Source organism: Leptosomus discolor, chromosome 2, assembly GCF_034619465.1.
Source record: "Leptosomus discolor isolate bLepDis1 chromosome 2, bLepDis1.hap2, whole genome shotgun sequence".
Lineage (NCBI taxonomy): Eukaryota > Metazoa > Chordata > Aves > Leptosomiformes > Leptosomidae > Leptosomus > Leptosomus discolor.
Window position 1 is genome coordinate 35,082,796 of NC_141392.1, and position 20,810 is coordinate 35,103,605.

Consider the following 20,810-nt stretch of genomic DNA (forward strand, 5'->3'; position numbering starts at 1 on the left):
TTAATGATACATACCAGTGTTATACTAAGCTTATAAAATAAAGTTGTCTGCATGTAAATACAAGAGAAACATTAAGAAACCAATAGTGATCAGGACAGGGATTTCAATTCCTGTACAAATTTAGAAATGACTTCAGATAAATTAACATACATGGCTGTGACAATATGAACATGGGTGTAGTCAACATGATCCATTTATTGAAAAAAAAAAAGAGGGCAGCTCAGGAGATCATCAGGAGATCCAGTCTTAAATGGGATGTGAAAAAGCAAACACCACATGTAGATACAGAGGCATTTTTCTCAAGTATTGGCTTCTTTGGGCGAGTTTGGAACACCGATGCTTCCTGCTCTCACAATACAGAAATGGAAGTATTGACAGCCTGAGCCCAGTGTCTTGCCATACAGCTGGGATGGGACATTCTACTTGGAGCTGGTGGGGGCTGAAGAGGGCTGGGGGTGGGTGTGAGCACATGAAATACAGGGGTTGAACAGCCCATTTAGCAGTAGTGAAACTTTTGGTTTTTCAACTGTGCCTGCACTTGTTCTTCATACAAAGTCACAGTAGCAGCTAACGGTGTTGTCCCACAGGTGTTGCTTCACAGCTTTATTTCTGCAGTTACAAGCCATTCAAAACTACTAAATGTTAGAGGCAAGCCTCTTCACTTCTTAGCAAAGAAGATCTGTCCATCTTACCGCAAGACAAACAGTATTGCACTTCAAGGTTATATTAACTGAGTTACAGAATCTCTTTAAGGACTGAAGCATTACTATGCACATCCATTGCGCTAGGTGTCTGCTTAAAAAGATAAGCAAGAGAAATTAATTTTAAATTAATACTGCAGGGTACTGTGAAGATGACAAAGCATAGGCCCTCTGTGTATTTCTAATGCTTAAAAGGTTCTTCTGTGATGAGGCTGGTTTAGCACAGCAGGTGACAGAACCAGCTGTGCCCTTTCCCTGACTCAGTGGTCCAGGATCCGAAGATTGCCAGAGACAATCTTGTTCTCTAGTAGAGCTCCAGCCGGGATGTCAATTCTGTCCCCGTGATTCGCAATGATGATAACTGTTCCCTGGATTTGCAGAAGAGCAAACAAGTCATTAGAAACTTTGTATTAACTGTTGACTGGGAACAAACATGAGCAGAGGACCAGTTTGGGGGCAGCTGTAACACAGCCAGGGCCTGGGTGCATTTAGCTGTACTGTTTCTGCATAGACTTATTTTTTCCCCCCACAAGCGATACTGGAAAGACTGTAATTACCAGCACACTAGATACTATCAATCAGCTTACAAGCAGAGCTGATGCCACCTTTGACAAGTTGTGCTTGCTGTAAGTGGTCTTATCAGGTCTGCTTGCTTTTAGATGGGAAAAGGTTTTGCCCCCTCAACAGGCCGCCATTCCAGCTGCAAGGCAACCACAGGGGAAGAGCTGGGCACAGATCCACACATGTGAGTGTGCAGTCCAGCAACAACCTAAGCCCCTTCAAGTGCTGGTTATTGCAGCCCCACCTTGCACCAACCTGTGGCCTTCACAGGGCCCTGAGAGTGTTCTGCTAGGCCTGCCCAGATCCTAGGGAAGAATTTGAGAGAGAAACCAAGTTGCTCAGCTCTGATGTTTGCTAATAAATCAAGAACCCCAAACTGATGAGAAGAGGCCTGTGGCTGTACAGCCAGCTTACGAGGGGAGGTGGTATGCGCCTCATAGAGCTAAAGGACAAAGGCATAAGCATTGTGTTGAACACAGTCATAAGGTCTGGGGTGTTTTCCAGGTTTGTAGATAAACCTCACCTTCCCCTGGGACTACACTGAGAAGCAGCTATAGCAGTAACACCTTGCAGTCCTTCGTAAGGGGCACCTTACAGGCACCGTTCAGCCTCGGCCTCTGCAAGCCTCAGGCCAGTTCCTGAACTCCCAAGAGTGCTTCCACAGACTGTGCATAAAGGCACTGACTTAGGCAGGATCAAGGATACCAAGGAGCAGGAACAGCCCCCTTCAAACACTCACCTTTAATGAAACATTCTTCCCAAATGTAACGTCACCTGAAACTGTGAGATGATCCAGCTCCAGCATATCTGGAATACTTTCAAACCTCCGCAGGTAATCTTGAACCTTTTGGAGGGAGGAAAGAATGGAGACCGTAAGGGCGGCATCCCAACAAAGCCGGGCAAGCTCTAGAGAGCACGCACAGCCCAATTCACCTTCCAGCACCTCAGTAAAGCAGCACCCAACAGTGGTACGACATTGCACACGTTAAGTAGTTTGTATTCTAACAGCCCAAGAGTTCTTTACAAAGAGCAAAAGGGAATGCCCAGATGGGCAGAGGTAGATAACGTAAACCTCACTTTGTAACTTATTTATTTCTATGGACTGTATTTTTATTCAAAGAGATAAAAAACAAAGTATAATTGTAGGAGTTTACCTTTGTGAAAGAACTCCCCAGTTTGACAAGAGGCACTGTTGGAAATTCACGCTTCTCGCTCATTGTTAGAGAACCAGCATTAAGGCTGTACAAATTGGACATCACAAGCAAGAGATCTGACGTGGTCTTAACAGGCAGAAAACGACTACGAGGTACGTTTATCCCCAGAGAGTTCTCAAAACTCTTAATAGCAGCACCAACCGCAGTCTCCAGCTGGATGACATTCAAGCCTCCATCCAGAGTCTGGAAGAGAAACTCTACGTAAACACACCCGGCAGGTAATGGCACATGGAACTGGGGACGAGCGTAAGTCAGAGCTCTGCGGTTACCGACCGGCTCCTTTCTGAAGGCAGCAGTCCCCACTGAGTTACCTAGAGACAAACAGTTCTTTTGAGTCCGTTTCCTCTAAACTCTTCCTAGCTGCTTACCTTTGGGTTAACAATGATCTCCATGTCAATAGCATTTTTCTCTTGCAGCCTTTTAATCGCAGACAGAGCAATCCACAAATTGTTGGTATTGAATATTTTGAATTTTGACACGGACTTGAATTCATCCACGTGCGCTTTCGGGACCTGAGCTATCTCCACCAGCCTCAGTTTGTTTTCGTATTGTGTAAGCGTGCCACCCTGCAAGGGTCAAAGGAAAACTTTTAAGTCCCGCTCATGAGACGCCAAAGAAACCCTCACCCCAAACACACTGGTTGGCATTTAAAGTTGAACCTCGGTGAAAACACGTTGCTTGCGTCAGCTACCAGGTTACTAATTATAGAGTGTGTTTAAAGTACAGTCAGAACCATCAAACGATCATGTTTCGGCATTCCAAGACAGTTAATTCTTTTAATGAAAGTTGTTGGGAATCTTTTTGCAAGTGATGCTGTTGTCAAAAATCACCTTCAGCAGTACTTTCCTAGATTACAGAGCAAAATCTGAACTAAATCTAATAGTTCTGTATTTGTGGCACTTCCTGGAGAAAGTAACCCGAGATGCATTCTTACCATGCATTTCTGTGGTTTTATAGGACTAAGTAAGTCGGAGCTTTCTTAGTATCTAGTGAATACAGAGAAAATCACATTTCCTCCCCATCCTCACGTTTAAAAGAACAAAGTACGGGACAAATTCCTGCACGCCAGGAGCATTTGATACGTGCCATAAACATCTGATGAGTTGTCAAACCTGGACTTTGGACAAAGCCAAGTGGTTAGGGCAGGGGCAGAGCAGCTGCTGCACCAAGCTGAGCTGTGCAATGCACACCTTGACAGCTGGGTGAGCAGCTTGGGCAGTTTTCAGTCAGTAGAGATACAACTGCTGTATCCCACCCCTCAGAGCTCTGCTTTCACCATCCCCCAACTTCTTCCCTGTGAGAAGGTGTGGGGGTTGTGACCATCACCCTGCAGAAACCACTTGTGTTTTCAGTCATCGGTCCGGTCCTGTCTGTCCCTGTTGCCCAGAACCCAGATCCAATTTATTCCATTAATTACAACTTCATAAACTTGCTGATTTTGTGCATCTCAAATTAGATCACAGCTGATGTGTTAACCAGTGCCTAAAATAGCAATAAGAAGATTTAATGTACGTCTGAATTCCCACATACAGAAGAGACAAGAGGCTGAGCCTTTCACCAACATGCCAGGCATTGACAGACCCTCTCAACACAACTATCTCCCTTTACCTTCACGTCCGCCCTGGTTTTGTTTGTGACTTCCATGACAAATTCACAGCGTTTTCCATTGGGTGGGTTCATAAGATGATTAAGAATGTAAAGGTCCACAGTGGCACCCAAGTTATCTATATTGGATACAAAAATATATTCCTTCCCCTCTCCGATAAGGTTATCCAGCAGGCCAGAGTTATAGAAACTGGCATAGATATCTCCGTGGCCTGGGGGATACCAGCACTCCGTATTCTCTCCTGAGTAAGATACATCCTTGGCTATTGGCAGCAGAGTTTCCTTGTTAATTCTAGGATACCTGGGAAGACAATGGGGATTTGTTAAGTTCTCACCAACGTCGGACTAGCACAAAGAAAATCAAAATATAACAGTGAAGGCGCAACTGCATGGGCTTTCCGTACAGCTTTTGAAGGTATGCTTTCTGGTGTAAGGACTCTGAATTGAAAGACCCGTCCAAATACTGAGCTACCACTGAGAAGCTACAGAATGCAATTTCGCCTTCAAGAATTTAAAGCCACAGATCACCGAGCGTGCTGTAAAACAGCTTTCCTCTGACACGCACATTCAGAGCATGCCAGGCATGGCTCTGACATCACCAGCCACTTTAGAGTTTGTTCTTGATAAGAAAGCCATTTTCTGTCTCCCTCTAAGGCCCAGGTACCCTAAAAGCAAATTCAGGAATCAAGTGACCAGCGTCCAGCACACCACTATTCATACACTTCTTATGAACTGTGTCCCCAACATACCCCTCGCCTGAACTTTAATCCATTGCCTTTGGCTCTGCTTAACATCCTGACGTTCCAGTCTTTCAAAGAGGCCCAAAATAGAGACTGAACGCGGGCAGAGAAGACACTATCTCAGCATCTCAAACTAAAACCCCACACTATTTGGAATAGGGAGAAATGCAAGCTAGTTTCCCCTTTCACCCCAAGTGAGGAAAATTACCTGCTTTGATTAAAAGTATATATCTTCACACGGCTGTGACTGTATTTCTGCAAGATTTTCTTTGTGTCATCATCGGTGTTGAAGGAATTCATGAGAACGAGAGGAACATCGGTGTTGTACGATTTGTTTAAATGCTGAGATGGGAAAGAAATTCAGCGTGTGTTACTAGCTATAACTCTAACACCTGCGAGTTTGGGAGAAATAAATTATCAGATAAAACAGACTGGAAATAATAAATGTATGAGATGAGAGAGATACTTATGCCAACAGAATGCATAATAAATCAGGTAAAAGAGAACAAATCCTTGTAAGTAGTAAAGATAAGGCCCACATTAATTAATGCATAATTAATCTTTGTAAATCCACACTGAGATTCAAAGTTTAAAAAGCACACCACCACAAAATGATTATTTTAAATTTTAGGCTATTGTTGATAACAAAAGGCATGTTTTTCCTCAAATTCATAAAGCCTGTCAGGGTGAGGTTTCAAAACCTCTGCACATCTAACGTACACGGGAGAGTCACTCCAAACAACCACCACCCTGAGGCAAAAACTGTTGGAGCTCCAGAAAGCATGGAACAGGCACATGCAACTTCCGACTCTAATGACCACCTTAATTATTTGCTGCAAGAGGAAGATTCTGCATTAAAAACAAAGCTGAAACGTCCTCTCCCAGCACCAACAGCTGTTAATTTTCTTTGACTTTTTCTTCAGAGGAAAATGTCAGCAATCACTTCCAGCATGAGAGTTTTAATTCAACAAGGAACTCGAAGCTGCTGCGAAGAGCTTTGTTCTAATGCACATTTAAAAAAAAAAAAAAAAAAGGTTTAAAAAGAACAAGCCCAGGAGTTAGCCAGGCCATGCCAGCTCTACAGCTGGATTGTTTGTGTTTCTGGACACAACCATCTCAGTCTGGGTTGAGCCGATTGCTCTGTCTCTCTTACACCTGTTCTTTCAAAAGCAATTCTCCACTTCACTGCTAGCACCATGACCAGACCTCATTTCCCTCTCCTCTTCCTTTTGGAAGCTTCCGCTGTGATCTATCTTAAAGGGTCATACAGGAGAAGCTGAGTGTGTCTTGCTTCCTCCAATTAGAAAGAAAAGCCCATCAAAAGTTACCTCAATCTGCTGAACTGTCAGATCCAAGAAGGTGTTCTCATTCCGCACCCCGATAAGACTTTTTGGGCCTTTACAACCCATGCTTGTGCCCAAGCCGCCATTTAGTTTCACAACGACCAGCTTGTTCAGGACAGAAGCAATGTTATCAGGCAGTCCTCTGGCCTTTATCTTCTCATAGGGCTGGATCTGTAAAAACAAACAAAAAAACCCCCCAGCAGTCAGATATTTGGAAGGAAATTGCTTTATTCTAAAGACCTTCAAAACTTAAAATTTGGCAGTGATACCCACATTTATTTATATGCTTTACGACACAAAAGAACATTTGCAAAATGATTCTGCAATAATCGGATTTGTTACAATACAAAGGACCCGATTTGTTACTACAACAACCTCTTTTCTTGAGAGGCTCTATAGATTTTGTGACACAAGTCACAATTGGCTTCATCCAGATGAAAAGATGTCTCTGTCTGCTCTTCCAGGTAGGGGGAACTAACTCAATGGCGAAGAAGGGTAGGGAAGAAGCCATGCCAGTTACACAACTTCCCACAACCCTCCTCTTGTCCTGTAGGAGAAGGAGTCTCCTTGTGAGCCAGCTAACTCACTTCCCCAGTAAGATGACAACACACCCCCCCTTCAGTCAGTCCACGATTTAAGAACACAGGCCCTGCCTGCGGGACATAAAACTTTTCTTTCCTGAGCAGCTTAAACTCACAGCAAATTTTTTTTGAGGTTGTCAGAGGCAACATTCTTGGCAAAAGGTTGGTTCTTTGAGTCAGTCTAAAGCAATTTTTATTCCAGTTGCTAGTCCAATGCAGTAATTCATCTCTCCCAATAGTGTGCTACAAAGCGGAATAGAGTTCCTCGTTCTTACCCTGCTATTTTCAGGACGTGTGCGTCCAGCTCACACTAAATTCTGTGGAAAGTCTTCCACCTTGCTGATGGCTGTATCCTCCTACAGGTTTAAAAACAGCGTATGGGCCCCATTTTGGGGCTAGTGATGGAGAGCAAAATCAGGCTTGCAACGGCAGCGTGCCTGGCATTAGGCACTGCTCGTTGCCTAATCCAAAGCACCCAAGTCAAAGAAACCAAGGTGACAACGCAATGGTAAGTACCATGCCAAAACTGTTCGAGCAAAATCAATATTATCCTTTAGCCTGCCCTTCTAGAGATTTTCTTTTGAAGAAAAGCTTCGGTGTTTCAGCGCCATGTGCATTCTAGCAGCAAGAAAATTACTTCAGTTCTGATAAGGGGTGTGTAAGATCCACAGCTGATTTCCAGAAACACATATAGAGTAGTTTTCAGAACAGTGTTTGCTTTGGGCAAGTCAGGCTGGGGCTCAAATGGAAATTCACATTGCACAGGAACAAGAGTCCTATTTCTTACTTGGACGTGCGGGGGTAGAGAGGAGAGTTTGCGCAATTCCAGCATTCCAGTAAGCCACAGGCAGCAGATTAGAGCAGATCCCTCACATGAGGGAAATTCTGCCTTACGCAGGATCTGGAAAGCTGATGGTATGCATTTAAAGATAAGATCATTCCATGTGGAGTGATCGTGGCTCAGGCAGCAAGCAGTAACACTATCACTGCCATTTCACAGAGGACGTACACAGGAACTTCTTTCCAAAGTTCCTAGAGCTTTTCAGGAACAGAAGTGGACAAAAGCAGAATCTTGCTGTGTTTTGTCAGCAACAGAGATTGTGTTCAGGCTGGGTAGGCATCTTGAAAAACAACTCCTTCTTATTAACAAAGAGACGATAAACACCGATTTTAACATACTGAAGGTACAACAGAAAGCTTAATGAACAATTCACGACCAGCAGGATCTACAGAGATTTCCTAATTCCCATTCATTCTAAAGTCGATACCACTCCGTATTAGACTGCAAATGGATTTAAAACACATAGGGTTGAGCTTCAGCTGGGTGGGATAGCGAGTCACACCCCATTTGGGCAGCCAAAAAAATGACTTCAACTTTCAAGTTCTTCTTGCATCACTCACAATATAGCTCTCCAAAAACAAGAAAGTCTGCCACTCAGTTCAGGGCCAGACTGCCTCCAAATCATTTGCTTTTGCCAAATTGTCAACAACCCTTTCATAGCTTCACTGTCATGCCTGAAACTATCTTATGCAGAAGGCATGAAGTTAATGGTCCCATCCAGGCCCTCCATCAAGGACTTAGTTCATTGGTCGTTGCATCAGCTACCACACAAAATTTATAACTCAGCCTCACTAAACATTTCAGTTTCTTCTGGCCCAGGTATTGGAAATGACAACTTGGCAACAAAGCCCTGGATCTTGAAGGGTCTTTAATTCAGAGAATAACAAATGTCAAGAACTCGGATTCAAGCAGGATCATTGCAGCATCTGGACTGCTGGATGCCATCATCCAGCAGTTCCAGTTGTGCGTAGGCACTAATATGCAGAACTACCTCATCACCTCTGAGCATATACACAACCGTAAGAAGCGCTCCACAGTAACAAAAACCAATTCTTGCTCTAAGGGTTTCGGACAGCGGCCTTGACATGGAAGTGCTGATGGGGAAATACTTCAGGCACAAAAACAGGCAGGAATAACGTGGCTTACAAAGGCATGACTACAGCATTACTCACTGGAGACATGTCTCAAAACTGTGGTTTGGGATTGTACTAAGATGACATTTCTAACTGCTTTTGGTTTTGCAGACAATGTCACAGGAGTGATTTCCAGAACGGTTTGCATGAGGCAACACTGGGAGTTTGACTAACGGATTTCAGAAGCGTACTCCTACTGCAAGGCGGTTTGCAGGAGTTTGTCAGACAGAAAAATGAGCATCAGGGCTGTCATCATGGGTAGACTGGAAAAGAATACACCCATATTAGTCAGTACGTACTGTGTTGGGCTTGTGTCTGGCAGGGTTTAGGAAGCAGGGCAGGGGCCACAGGGGTAAGAAGCTTCCAGAAGATCCTCCAGCTCCAAGATGGACCTGCCTCTGGCCAACGCTGAGCCAATCAGTACCTCTGCAACAACATATTTAAGAGGGGAAAAACCTACTGGGCAAGTTTTTCTGGAGCAGAGGAGTGGGAGGTGAGAGAAACAGCTGTGGACACCCAGGTCAGTGAAGGCGGGGTAGGGGGGAAACAGTGCACCGGAGCAGAAATCCCCCTGCAGCCCCTGGTGAGATGGCAGGCTGGCCCTCTGCAGCCCATGGAGGTGAGCGGTAGGGCAGATGCCCACCTGCAGCCCATTGAGGACCATGACTGCAAGGGAAGCCCACGCTGGCACAGTCTGTTGCTGGAAAGAGTGTACCCCACAGGAGGGACCCTCGCTCGAGCAGTTTGTGAAGAGCTGCAGCCCTGTAGGAAGGATTCGTATTGGAGAAATTCATGGAGGACTGTCTCCCATGACAGGGATACTGCATTGGAGCAGGGAAGGAGTGTGAGGAGTCCTCCCCCTGAGGAGAAAGGAGCAGCAGAGACAACGTGTGACAAACTGACTGTAACCTCCATTCCCTGCCCCCCTGTGCTGCTCCTGGAAGGAAAGGTAGAGAAATCAAGACCAGATCTGAACCTGGGAAGAAGGCAGGGGTGGGGGGAAAGTGTTTTTTGGTTGCATCTCTCCTTATCCTACTCTGATTTGATTAGTAAACTGGTGGTAGTGGTGATAGTGTTTAAATTAAATTGATGTTGTTTCCCCAAGCTGAGTCTGGTTTTTGCCTGTGACCATATTGAGCCCTCCTTTCTCCTTGTCTTGACCCTTTTGTTACATTTTCTCCTCCCAATCCTCCACCAGGGAAGGGTAGGAGTGAGCGAGCTGCTGCATGGTGTTTAGTTGCCAGCTGGGTGGGCCTAGACCGCAACATGTGCTTACAGAACAACAAGGAAATATTTACTCAGCATCAAGGGATGGTTTCAGAAATAGCAGCAAGTGAACCCTTAAAACCAGTTTCCAGAGTTGAAAATTAGAAACATGTTTTGCTTTTAAGTATGAGCGTGACATTCTTTCTTTTACTTCATGATACAGTTCATTGAGAAGACAACCTGAGCTGCAGAGAAGAATCCAACCACTGGGGAAAAAAAAAAGTGCCTCTAATAGACAAGCTCCTTTCACGGTCACATTGCTTCGGATGCTCTCTTTACATCCTAGATGAGGTGCTGCATCGCTATTCTGAGGTTAACTTGATCACTGCAGTTCTCTCAGAGGCCTCCCAGCAGGACTTTGCTATTGCTTCCAATTCAAACAAACAGATTGCTGCAATCTACATCAACAGGATTAAATTACACTTGCCATGTCCACATTCTTTACCTCCTCTCCTTGTTAACTGGCACTCTAAAGTACACTTTCTTCTTTGAAGACTGTAATAGTAACGGGCCCTAACTAGGCCAGCTACCACTGAAAGCCTCTGGACACATGGAAACAAACCATCTGGAAGTAAAAAACAAGGCAGAGGTTTACCAATATAGTGTGAAATGGGTCCAATCTTCTGTTATCATTGTCTGGAGCATACAAGTTGCTTGCCCAGTGATACTAGTTGTTACACTGAAAACACAGAGGTCAGGGATGAAATCTCCCATTGCAGAGAACATTACAAGAGGAATATTACAAGACAAGCATTTCTGTTTCAACTTACTGACAGAAGCCTTTACTTGTCAGTAGAAGCTTCAGGAAAGAATAGAGAGCTACCTCCAAAGAACAAGTACAACCAACCACACATTAGATGACCCATGGAAATTAGATCAGAAATCCTGCTCCTGCATAGCACAGTCCCATGGCATTGGGCAACAGCCTGAAACACCTTCCCAACCTAATCTGAGAGTCAGAAGTAACTTAGGTAAAACAGAAAACTAAAAGGCAAAGCCTATAAAACGCAATAAACTATTCATGAACTTTAAGCTGTTAAAAATAAACAAACAAAAAACCCAACCTCACACTTTGGCACATTTTTTGGGAGCCTTTTTTTTATAGATATAGATACATGTTGTTATGTCTGTATGTAAATATACATACACACATGCACCTATACACCTAAACAGATACTTTAAAGTCTACTAGGTATCAGCTGAAGATTACACTTGCCAGAATTCTCAGTGCTTTGGACTCATCAAGCAGCAAACCAATTCTCCAAAACAATCCCAGGCAAATAAATTCACATTGGGGAGAGTTAAGTCGTTGCTTTCTAGGCCATGATCCTTGTAGTGCGAAAGTCTCGAAAGCAGCTGAGCACCCCACCACCACCTCATAGAACAGGGTCATCTGTATGCGCAGTTATAAATCACTTGCAAGATTACTAACCAACTTCCCAAACAAGTTTTGTGTGTACCAACCTCTGTGGCTGTTCTAACAAGACCGGGACGAGAGTACACTGGGAGGTTTTATAGCTAGGAAAAGAAAACTCAACTGGAACTGAGCAGGAGCATTCAGAGAAAATCTGCATATATTCAGATGGATACTTGTCCCAAAGAACTCAGTACTGCAGTCTTTATTCTGAAGCTTTCTACAATTATCACTCTTTACCCCTTCTAAAAGCTCACACTGTTCTTGCCTACACTACTTAGGCTAATAATTCTGCAATTCTGGTCTTTAAGAAATCAACTTTTATCTAATAATTCCACAAGTCATACCCCTCAGCAAAAAGTAACTTGGGAGAAGTTACACTGCAGGTCACTCGAAAAGGCTTCCATGTAAGAAGACACATTTCACCTTCCATGGTATGTCCCCTGCATGACTGACATATTAGAAGGAGGTGGGGGCAGGGTAAGCACAAGCCTGGTTTGAGGAAGGTAAGGAGTTGAAATTCTTCCGGCCAGCAAAAAAAAAAAAAAAAAAAAGAAAAAATACTCAAGAAACTTAGCTTTGCTCTCAGTTTTTCAGCACGCTCCACCTACCTCCTGTCAGATCAGGAAGTCTAAGTATCATCCAAGTAACCCTAAAGAAAGATTTTTATGTCGAAGTGAAGAAGGCACAGAAGGAAATTTGTTTGCAGGTATTTTTCCCTAGCTTTCTTCTGTGACATTTACCAAGTATGATTATTTGATTTAGAGTTCATGCTAGGAAGCAAAATTTCATTTAAGATCATGCATGCATCTTACCTGACCCGAAGTGACCTGATTTTGCAGGATTCTTTCTCTTGCTCTTGTCAAAATTTGCTACATAGCTAAGGGACACAGCTGAGAATGAGCCAGCACAGGCCATAAGGAAGAAGAGAGATATTCTTTCTAATCTTGCCCTACCTTCAACCCTCTGTGACCTTAAGTTAGCCCTTTGTCTAAGTTCTTTTCTAAACAGCTTGCCTTGCCTGGCAATCTCCCATCAGTCTAGTTCAGTGTCTTATCATAACCTTCCTGTTCGATGTTCCCGTTCCCTCCAAACATCCCACCCGGTAATTTTCAGTCCTTTGCAGAAAGTTTTTCCACTGAAGGTGTGCAAAACTTTAAAACAGACAATAGCTCTCCCTCTCCACAAGCAGCCCGTTCACTTGCATCAAATTGCTGCAATTTAATTCCAGGCCTTATCTTGACACAGGGAACAGTTTATCCCTTTCATTGTTGCAACTACCTTTTTACATATTTAAAAGAACTTATCAATCCCCAGAGTCTCACCCCCCCTAGACTAAAAGCCACCCACTGTTCTTCAGCCTTCCTTGTAAGTCATGTTATCTGGAACTCCAATTTCTCACCTAGGCCTCTTTATTGAAGGTGAGGTTTTCTCCCCAAAGCAACACTTCTTTCAGTGTTACAGTAAAGAGAGAGACATTGCATGTTTTTGAAGTTAAAAGAAAACACTCAACCTTGGAAAAACCCTAGACTTGCTCTAAAACAGCATCATTCTTCAACGCTTTAGAGAGCCAGTACTGCATCTGTTCTGGAAGCAACTGGACAGCCTGCCTTTCAGTTGGAAACAGAGCCTCGATTGACTCACCACAGAGAGGCTAAGAGAAAGCACAAATCTGTGAGGACACAGAAGTCCCACAATATGCCAAGATCACTACACTGGGAAAAGAAAGAATTCGTAGCGCAACTACACCATTCGTTCTGCCAGAGTCAAAAGACAGCCTAGGGCCACTGATGAATCAATGAAATGAGGTTAGGTTTCATCGGAAGTATTTACTTCAGTACTAAACAGTGCTGAAAAAAAACATTTAGTGCTTTTTCAGCAGCAGCTCAAGTGGTAGGTTATAAGTTATAACAGCATAAATGACATCAGAAAATTACGCTCAAAAAACCCCCACAGTCAACTACTTGTTTCAGATTCCTCGCTTTTACTGAGCTGCTGCAGATTACAGAAGTTGCTAAATGAGCTATATAACCCAGCCCACCTGCCATATGTCCCTTTCAAATTATTTAGCAGAATGGATTGCTGGAAACAGTCTCCTCTGAGACGCACAACCTTCTTTCACAGGCGGGAGGGAAACAGGAACAACAAGGGCCCTACCTACTTCCCCTCTAACACAAGCTACCCTTTACTCCAGAAAAATGCACCAAATGGTAAGATGGCATCTGTCCTGTTTGGTTCCCCTGCTCAAAGAACAGCCAACAAAATAACACCAAAGAACTTGACACATATGTTAAGCAGGACCTGCTGTTCAGGAACACATACAACATATGTCAATAAATAATTATTTTTCAGTCAGAACCCAAAGGGGTGTCCTACATGATTCTACAGAACCACAGCAGATATATCCATTCTATGGGTGACTACATCATTTGCTACAAGTAGCCATTATCAGTTTTACGTTCCTTACAGACTGTCACTTCATCGCAACTTACAGAATCTTCTGGAGGTCTCTGAATCTTCCCCCAGTCCACAGATGGTCCCTTTTCTTGTAGGAATCTATGAAATAGCTTCTTAAATCCTTCCAGGTCCTTCTTAGTGTGCTACGAAGAAATGTGTTAGTTAATGCTGATATTTAATGCATCCCTATACAATCACTGAAGCATCTCTACAGACTTGATGTACAATCTACTCACAAGAGTAATTTTATCAGCACTGAAGTAGACATGCTAAAATTTAAATAAATTTCTAAAAGGTACCAAAAACTCATTTCCACTAAAACTCAAGGAGCAAAACCAACTTGGATACCTAAAAGCCAAGTCTTTAGTCAAAATCATAACCATTAGAATTTGGCCCAATCTTTAGGATAACAACATTACCCTCCCTTTCTGTAACCCATTAAAGATTACACAGAACCTTTAATAACTAAAGATGATTAAACACTTAATAATAACTCTGTCACCCAGTTTATACGGAACTGAAAGTCTCCTACTGACATTGTATCCAGGCTACTCTTCCACACAGGATCAGGGCATGTACCAAAAATAAGAATCATGGTATTCTGAGATTTGTCTCCCTGTATAATATTTGCCTCAATTTCCTGCATCTAATTTCTCAGGCTCTTGAGTTGCGTTCACATCACGCTTCTTACCTCTAGCTCATTTGAGGGTGCAGTGGCAAGTATCTTATCAAGTTCTACTTTCATTGAATACTCCAGCTCTTGTCGAATGACTTCCTGAAACTGTGAAGTGCCAGCTTGAGACATTGCTTTGCTGAAATCTTAAATAAGAACGAAAACACAGGTTAAAGGCAAAAGAAGAAAACTAGCTTATTTAGACTACAAACAGCCTTTAGTTTTCTTTTAAAAATTAATAAACTCATATAATCTAGTCTCATTTTATTACTGTGCTAGCCACCCAGGAACCTAGAGGGTTTTGTTCTTCATAACTTGGAGAAGAGACCTTGAATTTGGGCCACAGAACAACCACTCTTCTCTCAAAACAGCCCCAAAAGACCAATGATCCATCTCAAGAAGTGTCCAAAAATCCATAGCAGTACACTTTTTTTGCTAGAAAGCCAAAGAATTCACATCCTACTGCATCCATATACTTTAGCAAGTAAAAGTGTGAAAAAGCTTTTCACTAAAAAAAAAATCCTTTTAAGTAGAACATTGCGATTGAGGGTATCCTTCTGTTCACAGAAGCAAATAAAAACATATGCTTTAATTACACCGTGCGCTTTCACACGATCTTCAGTTCATTCCAGTAAATATTACCTCACTTTATCGTATGAGTATTTTCACACTACAGCATGTTTTTCAGTTACTAAGCAACCTAGAAAATTAGTCTGTCTATCACTTCAGCATTTGTTTTGCTTTTGAAAGTTATAAGCTCCATAAATGTGAAAAAGAGTAAATACACAAATGTTCTATACAGTAAAGTCCACATCGCAGAAAGAAACGGGAGATAACATGACTTTATGTTCAAACAGAAAGCATTTGAAGCGCGCACATTCTCAAAAGACATTCTGAGTATGTTCTCTAAAGACCTCAGTTAATTTAATTTCTGCCAAATCCCTTGAGTAATCACTTCTCTAGCATGGAGTGTGATGTATTGCCAAATATAGCTGGATTTTAGAAACATCCCAAATACTAGTGCAAAAAGGGATAGGAGGAAACTTTGCAAGTGAGCAGAGGGATACTGCCAGAAAATATTGTTCAGAGGAACCTGCATTTAAAGTTTACTTATTTAAAGCATGCATTTAAAGGCTATTCTATTGAGAATGTCTAAGAAAGCCAGAGGCAGTTCGTCTTAATACGATTCTCATTTTATTTTTTCAAGCAAAGTGTTCCACAGCCTCAGACTCAGTGACAGGATCTAATCCTTGCTTTGAAGCCCACAGAAGCCATTTTCCTGACTGCACTGTTTTGCAGGTAGGGGAGGGAAAAAAAAAAAAAGGGACAGACAAGTGCTGCAGTGCACATGCTGTGTGTGGTGCAACACGGGAAACACCAGCTCAAGATGAACAGTACAACGAACAATAGGTTCTTTTTTTAATCAAATGCTTCGTTTAGTAGTAAAACCAGGTAACAGCTGAGAGCCTGTCAGGCATATCATTCCAGGTCAAATACGTAAAAAACACGGACAGCTCTTCATTAGGAAGCACTTCCTCCTAAAAAGGAGGAGCTCTGCACCAACCTAATCCTTTCCTACCAAACTGCTACAAGTACTGTCCTTTCATTCACACGTTTTGGGTTGATGCATACTGGAACACTGTTTAAACTTCCAGAGAAACAACCGCTAGGAGATACTTTCATACCCTGGTAATCCTCCCTGCAAGATGTTGTAATACATGACTTCTGTTACAGCAACAACAGTGGCCATTTCTCACAGTTCATCAGCCTGTAAAACGATCTGAACCTCCCAATATGATGCAACACATCTCAGAAGAAACTCCGCAAATATCAAGTATTCAACAGAGACCGTCAGTCATGCTGTTAAACACATTGAGGCTAAGGCAGAGCCAGCTAGCAACTTTCCCAGGCTGCCACCTAAGTAGGAAAATCTTCGCTCATATTAACCGAAAGACTTGCATCTACCAGATAAAAGCATTTAGAGATTAAGTAACATCACAAAAAGATCAAAAGGTGTGATAATATCCTGGTTTGTTTGTTGTGTTGTTTTGGGTTTTTTTTACAATACTATAAGTTCTCCACAACTTAATAAGCAAATGCTAAACACATTTAATCACCGATGTCCCTGTGGAGAAGCAAAGCAAACCCGCTCCTTTTTCCAACACCAAGTCTCAAGCACGCAGACCAGCCAGCTAGATGGGACATTTCTTACTGAAACCCAGACCACCACAGCCACCAGTGCTGCCAGCTGCACCCTTTGCTGGCAACAGAGAATATTTTGGCTTTATGATGACCATCTAACAACTACTGCAACCACTCGGTCTCATGCAGACTCAACATGCGACAACACGGTTGCTTGAGGAGAGCATTATTAGTTGCTGTTAGTACTATTACTATTATTTTGGGGAAAGAGAGAGGAAGGACATGGCTGGAGTCCATAAAAACATGTGTTTGCCTGGTGCAGGAAAGGCATCTACTCTGCATATGTAGGAATTTGAATACTGTAACTAAGCAGCCAAGAGAAATAACAACTCAAAGCTCTTCTGCTTTTAACGTGCAAGGCAGAGGCTTTTAAGCATTTATCTTAAGAGATGTTGACCAGGGTTTGGACTGGATGGGGATCTACGGCACTCTCTAAAGGCTCCCCAATGCAAGCCCACCACAGCAGCATCGGTGCATCCGCTCCAAACGAACAAACACAGTGCCAGTCATTCCCGTGTTGCTGCCCCTCAGTTTTTGGGAAGAAGCTGGTACTTATCCACCTCAGCCTATCGCTAGCAGAAAGACAACTGCAATCCTTTAACAGGAGCTACTGTCAAATTTAACAGCCCAGATGAAGGGCAATTTCTCTTTTCACCCTAGCAGCAACAAGGAAGTAAAAAGGCCAGTGCAACTCAAGTCTGAAAGCAGTTATTTCCTTCAGGCAAATAAAATTTCTTAAGGCTATAATGAAAAGCAGTCATTGTGCCTCTAAAAATCAGATGAGAGGCAGGGGTGTTGGATAATTGCAGTAAGAGATTTCCAAGGGTACACGTGGCCACAAACTCCCAAATTATTTTTAAAAAGAAATGCCTCTTCCAAACTATTTTGCAACCAACGCCTCAGATTTCAGCCTAAGCCCACTTTTACGAGGCCAGTATTCTTGAATACGCATCTGAAGGAAGAAGAGGGTAAGGTAAGGTAGTGGAGGACTCTTGGGAGACCAGCCCACGCAGGAAATTAGCACAGAACAGAAGATCATTACTAAATAGTCAGGGCTTCAGAAAACACTGGGCATTGCAAAAATGACCACCCAGGATATCTTATTTTAGTGTCTTCAGCAGAAAGTGATTCCTCAAGTAACGGAGAAAGGACAGCTCTTTAATCAAGTTCGTGGTGGTGTCTGACGCGTGGAGAGTTTCACTCAAACCCTCCTGCCCCCACTGTTATTTCTAGCACGCTTTTGTGCTCTGCTCTCACTGCTAACCTGCCCCCTGCCCTCACAGCATGAACTACAACATACGGCAGAGTATTTGGAGGCTTACGATACATAACTTTACAACTCACATACAGAAAAAAAAAAAAAAAAACCAACTATGAGAAATCAGATCAAGCTAATAAAAAAGGCCTTTGTATACTACCAGAAAGAAAGTAAGGGACAGACATCCTCAGGAAAACACTCACAAGAACAGAACAGCGGTGACCCCTTACTTCAGGGTTCGCACTATATTCCTTTGTGCCGCCCCTCCTGATTCTATGTTAAAAGCAGAGAACGCATTAAGATTAATTAGTTTTGTTCATTAATTCACTCAGAAGAGAACTTCACTGCCTTGGTACTCTGTATACAAGGAACCCACACAGGAGGTGGTCGTGGGACAAGTCAAGCAAGAAGTACCTTCTCTCCTGAAAAAAATGGGAATCTTCTGGGCTGAGGGTTACGAACTCCAAGGAAGTATACAGAGAGACCTACAGCAGGAAATTATTTAGGTCTCCTTGAAGCCAGACTACTTGCACAAAAATCAAGAAGGGTGGCCAGTAAGTTAAAACACACAGCTGAACTTTAAATTTAAATGCTCGATCCTTGAACTCTGGGCTGAGGGTACACAGCAAATGCCTCACCTTCCACCAACTCCCCTGAAAGTTCAAGGCAATTTTTATCCTCATCAGGGATAAAAATCTCTTTAAATACCCACACTATAACTTGCAATGCTAATAAATATGACTTTGTTTGATTTTTAGAACTGGACATACCCACTCAGCCTTTACGAACATTTTTCTCTTCCTATTACTAGAGGCAAAATTCATCAACACATGTTGGGCTGAAGCATACATGAAGTGAAACCTATACGCTCACTCTCTCCTTAACAGCTGAGCACGTTAGCCTGAGCTAACTCAGAAATTTGCAACCTAGGAAGCCGTTCTCGCCAGCTGCGTGCACCAAGAGTTTAGGTGTTACGGTCAGATGCAGCTGGATTTCTCAGGCTAGCAGCTGATCCTCATGCTAAAAATATCACTTGACATTGGCAACATGTTTTAGTGCTATTGGCCTGATGAAAGAGTACTTAAATGGTGAATGCCTTTTTTTTAAAAAAAAAAAGCTTTTAGGATTGTCAAATCTTTGGTAGTATTTTAAAAACCAGTTATGATCTTTACACAGGTTTCTCCAGCTCTCAGTTTTATAAATAATATCACTTGCCTGCAAGATGGCTACCTTCAGCAGGAGGCTGAGATAAGCCAATTCAATTTAAAAAAAGAATAATTCAGAGTGTATTTTCATATTGTATTTCACAAGAAGGGGCTTATCTCAACAACTTTCAGCAGCTGTAACACTTCCCCCCCCTTCAGCTCTCTGTATTTTGCCCAGATGCCACAGGACATTTGCAAGCAGTTGATGCATTTACACAGCAAGTGTTGCACAGTCCTAGACATCCACTGGGTGAGCGACAGTGATTTCCCAAAGCCTGCGAAGGCCGTCGGTTGCCTGCAACGTCCAAGTTAGTACAGCACAAGACCCGACTCACATTCTTTCTACAGACAGCATTCCATTTGTTGATTAGGCCTGCATGGACTTATTATTAAGGAAACGTCCAGGCACAGATTTCATTACTCAAAGCACACATACACCATTAGGAACATCAGAAAGGAGGGAAAGAAAACTGCCACAGCAATGCACCAAAGTCATTTTTCTTCCCAAAATGACCTCTCACAGGCTGGTTCCCTGTTTCACAATAAAGAAATCTGAAACTCAGACCACGTACACACACACACACACACACAGAGAGTAAAGGAGAACACCAGAGCCTAACGGGATCAGAAAACACCAAAATACACCCAAGCCTCTGAAAAAAAAGTGAAGACATTCAACCTCAGCACTCTTCCTCCCCCAACTTTAACAGACTGCTTACTGTGGAGGGGAGATGGGTGCTTGCAGGATCCCCCTGTATGCTCCGGATCCTGCCTGTGCACCAGCCGTGGATGGAAGCCCTGCCACGGTTTCACCGTGCGCCTGTACCCGCACGGGAGAGGCACGCATCCACCGAGGGAAGCAAACCGAGGGGAACAGAACCGGCGGAGGCCCCACTGCCAAATAACGAGCAACACTTTGAGGATGCCCTCGCACATCACAACTTGGCTGCCGATTAGGCTCCTAACACCTACCACTGCCTGCGCTTTACCGGGCTGCTGGAAAATATTTAAAAAAAAAAAAAAAAAAAAAAAAAAAAAAAAAAAAAAGCAAAAGCAAAAAAGCAGCGATTTATGTCTGCACAGCTTAAGAGTCAAAAATAAATAAATAAATTACAAAGCACGTCAGCTTACCTTTCGCAAAAGACGACATTTTCGCTCTTTAATACAATAAATATTTTGCTCTTATAAACACGGACAGACTTGGTTTTAGGTGTTTCTGCCCCAAGGCTGGGGAGGGAAAGGCCCGGAGGGCAGGCTGCCCCTCCGCGCCCCTGCGGAGGCTGGCGCGGCAGCGGGAGAGACGGCGGCCCCGGCCCCGCTGGCAGCAGCCCGCCCGCCGCGCTGGCCCCTCAGCCGAGCAGTCCCTCCCGGGCCGGCGGGCGGGAGGCAAACCCCGAGGAATTTAAATTTCATCAATGAAAGAGGCGGAACCGCCGCGCCCCGGGTTTCACCACCCCCAACCCTCCCCTCCCCTCCCCGCCCGCCTCCCCGGGGCTCCCCGCACGGCTCCTCCCCGCTCCCGGACGGGACGGGACGGGACGAGCCAGGCCGGACCGGCACGGGCGCCCCCCGCTCCGCGCAGCCCGCGCGGCCGTTAGGCCTGAGGGCAGCCCCGC

General features: G+C 43.6%; 1 protein-coding gene across 1 annotated transcript; it reads right to left on the minus strand.

Moving 5' to 3' along the window:
• Window positions 1–4: 4 nt before the first annotated feature.
• UGP2 (UDP-glucose pyrophosphorylase 2) lies at window positions 5–20,350 on the minus strand. Its single transcript, XM_009952356.2, has 10 exons — window positions 20,326–20,350; window positions 14,548–14,675; window positions 13,892–13,999; window positions 6,150–6,335; window positions 5,030–5,163; window positions 4,085–4,382; window positions 2,845–3,042; window positions 2,417–2,659; window positions 2,002–2,106; window positions 5–1,069 (listed from the first exon to the last, which is right to left on the minus strand). The coding sequence occupies exons 1-10, from the start codon at window positions 20,342–20,344 to the stop codon at window positions 962–964; spliced, it is 1,527 nt and encodes a 508-aa protein (XP_009950658.1). The 5' UTR covers window positions 20,345–20,350; the 3' UTR covers window positions 5–961.
• Between the last annotated feature and the right edge of the window lie 460 nt (window positions 20,351–20,810).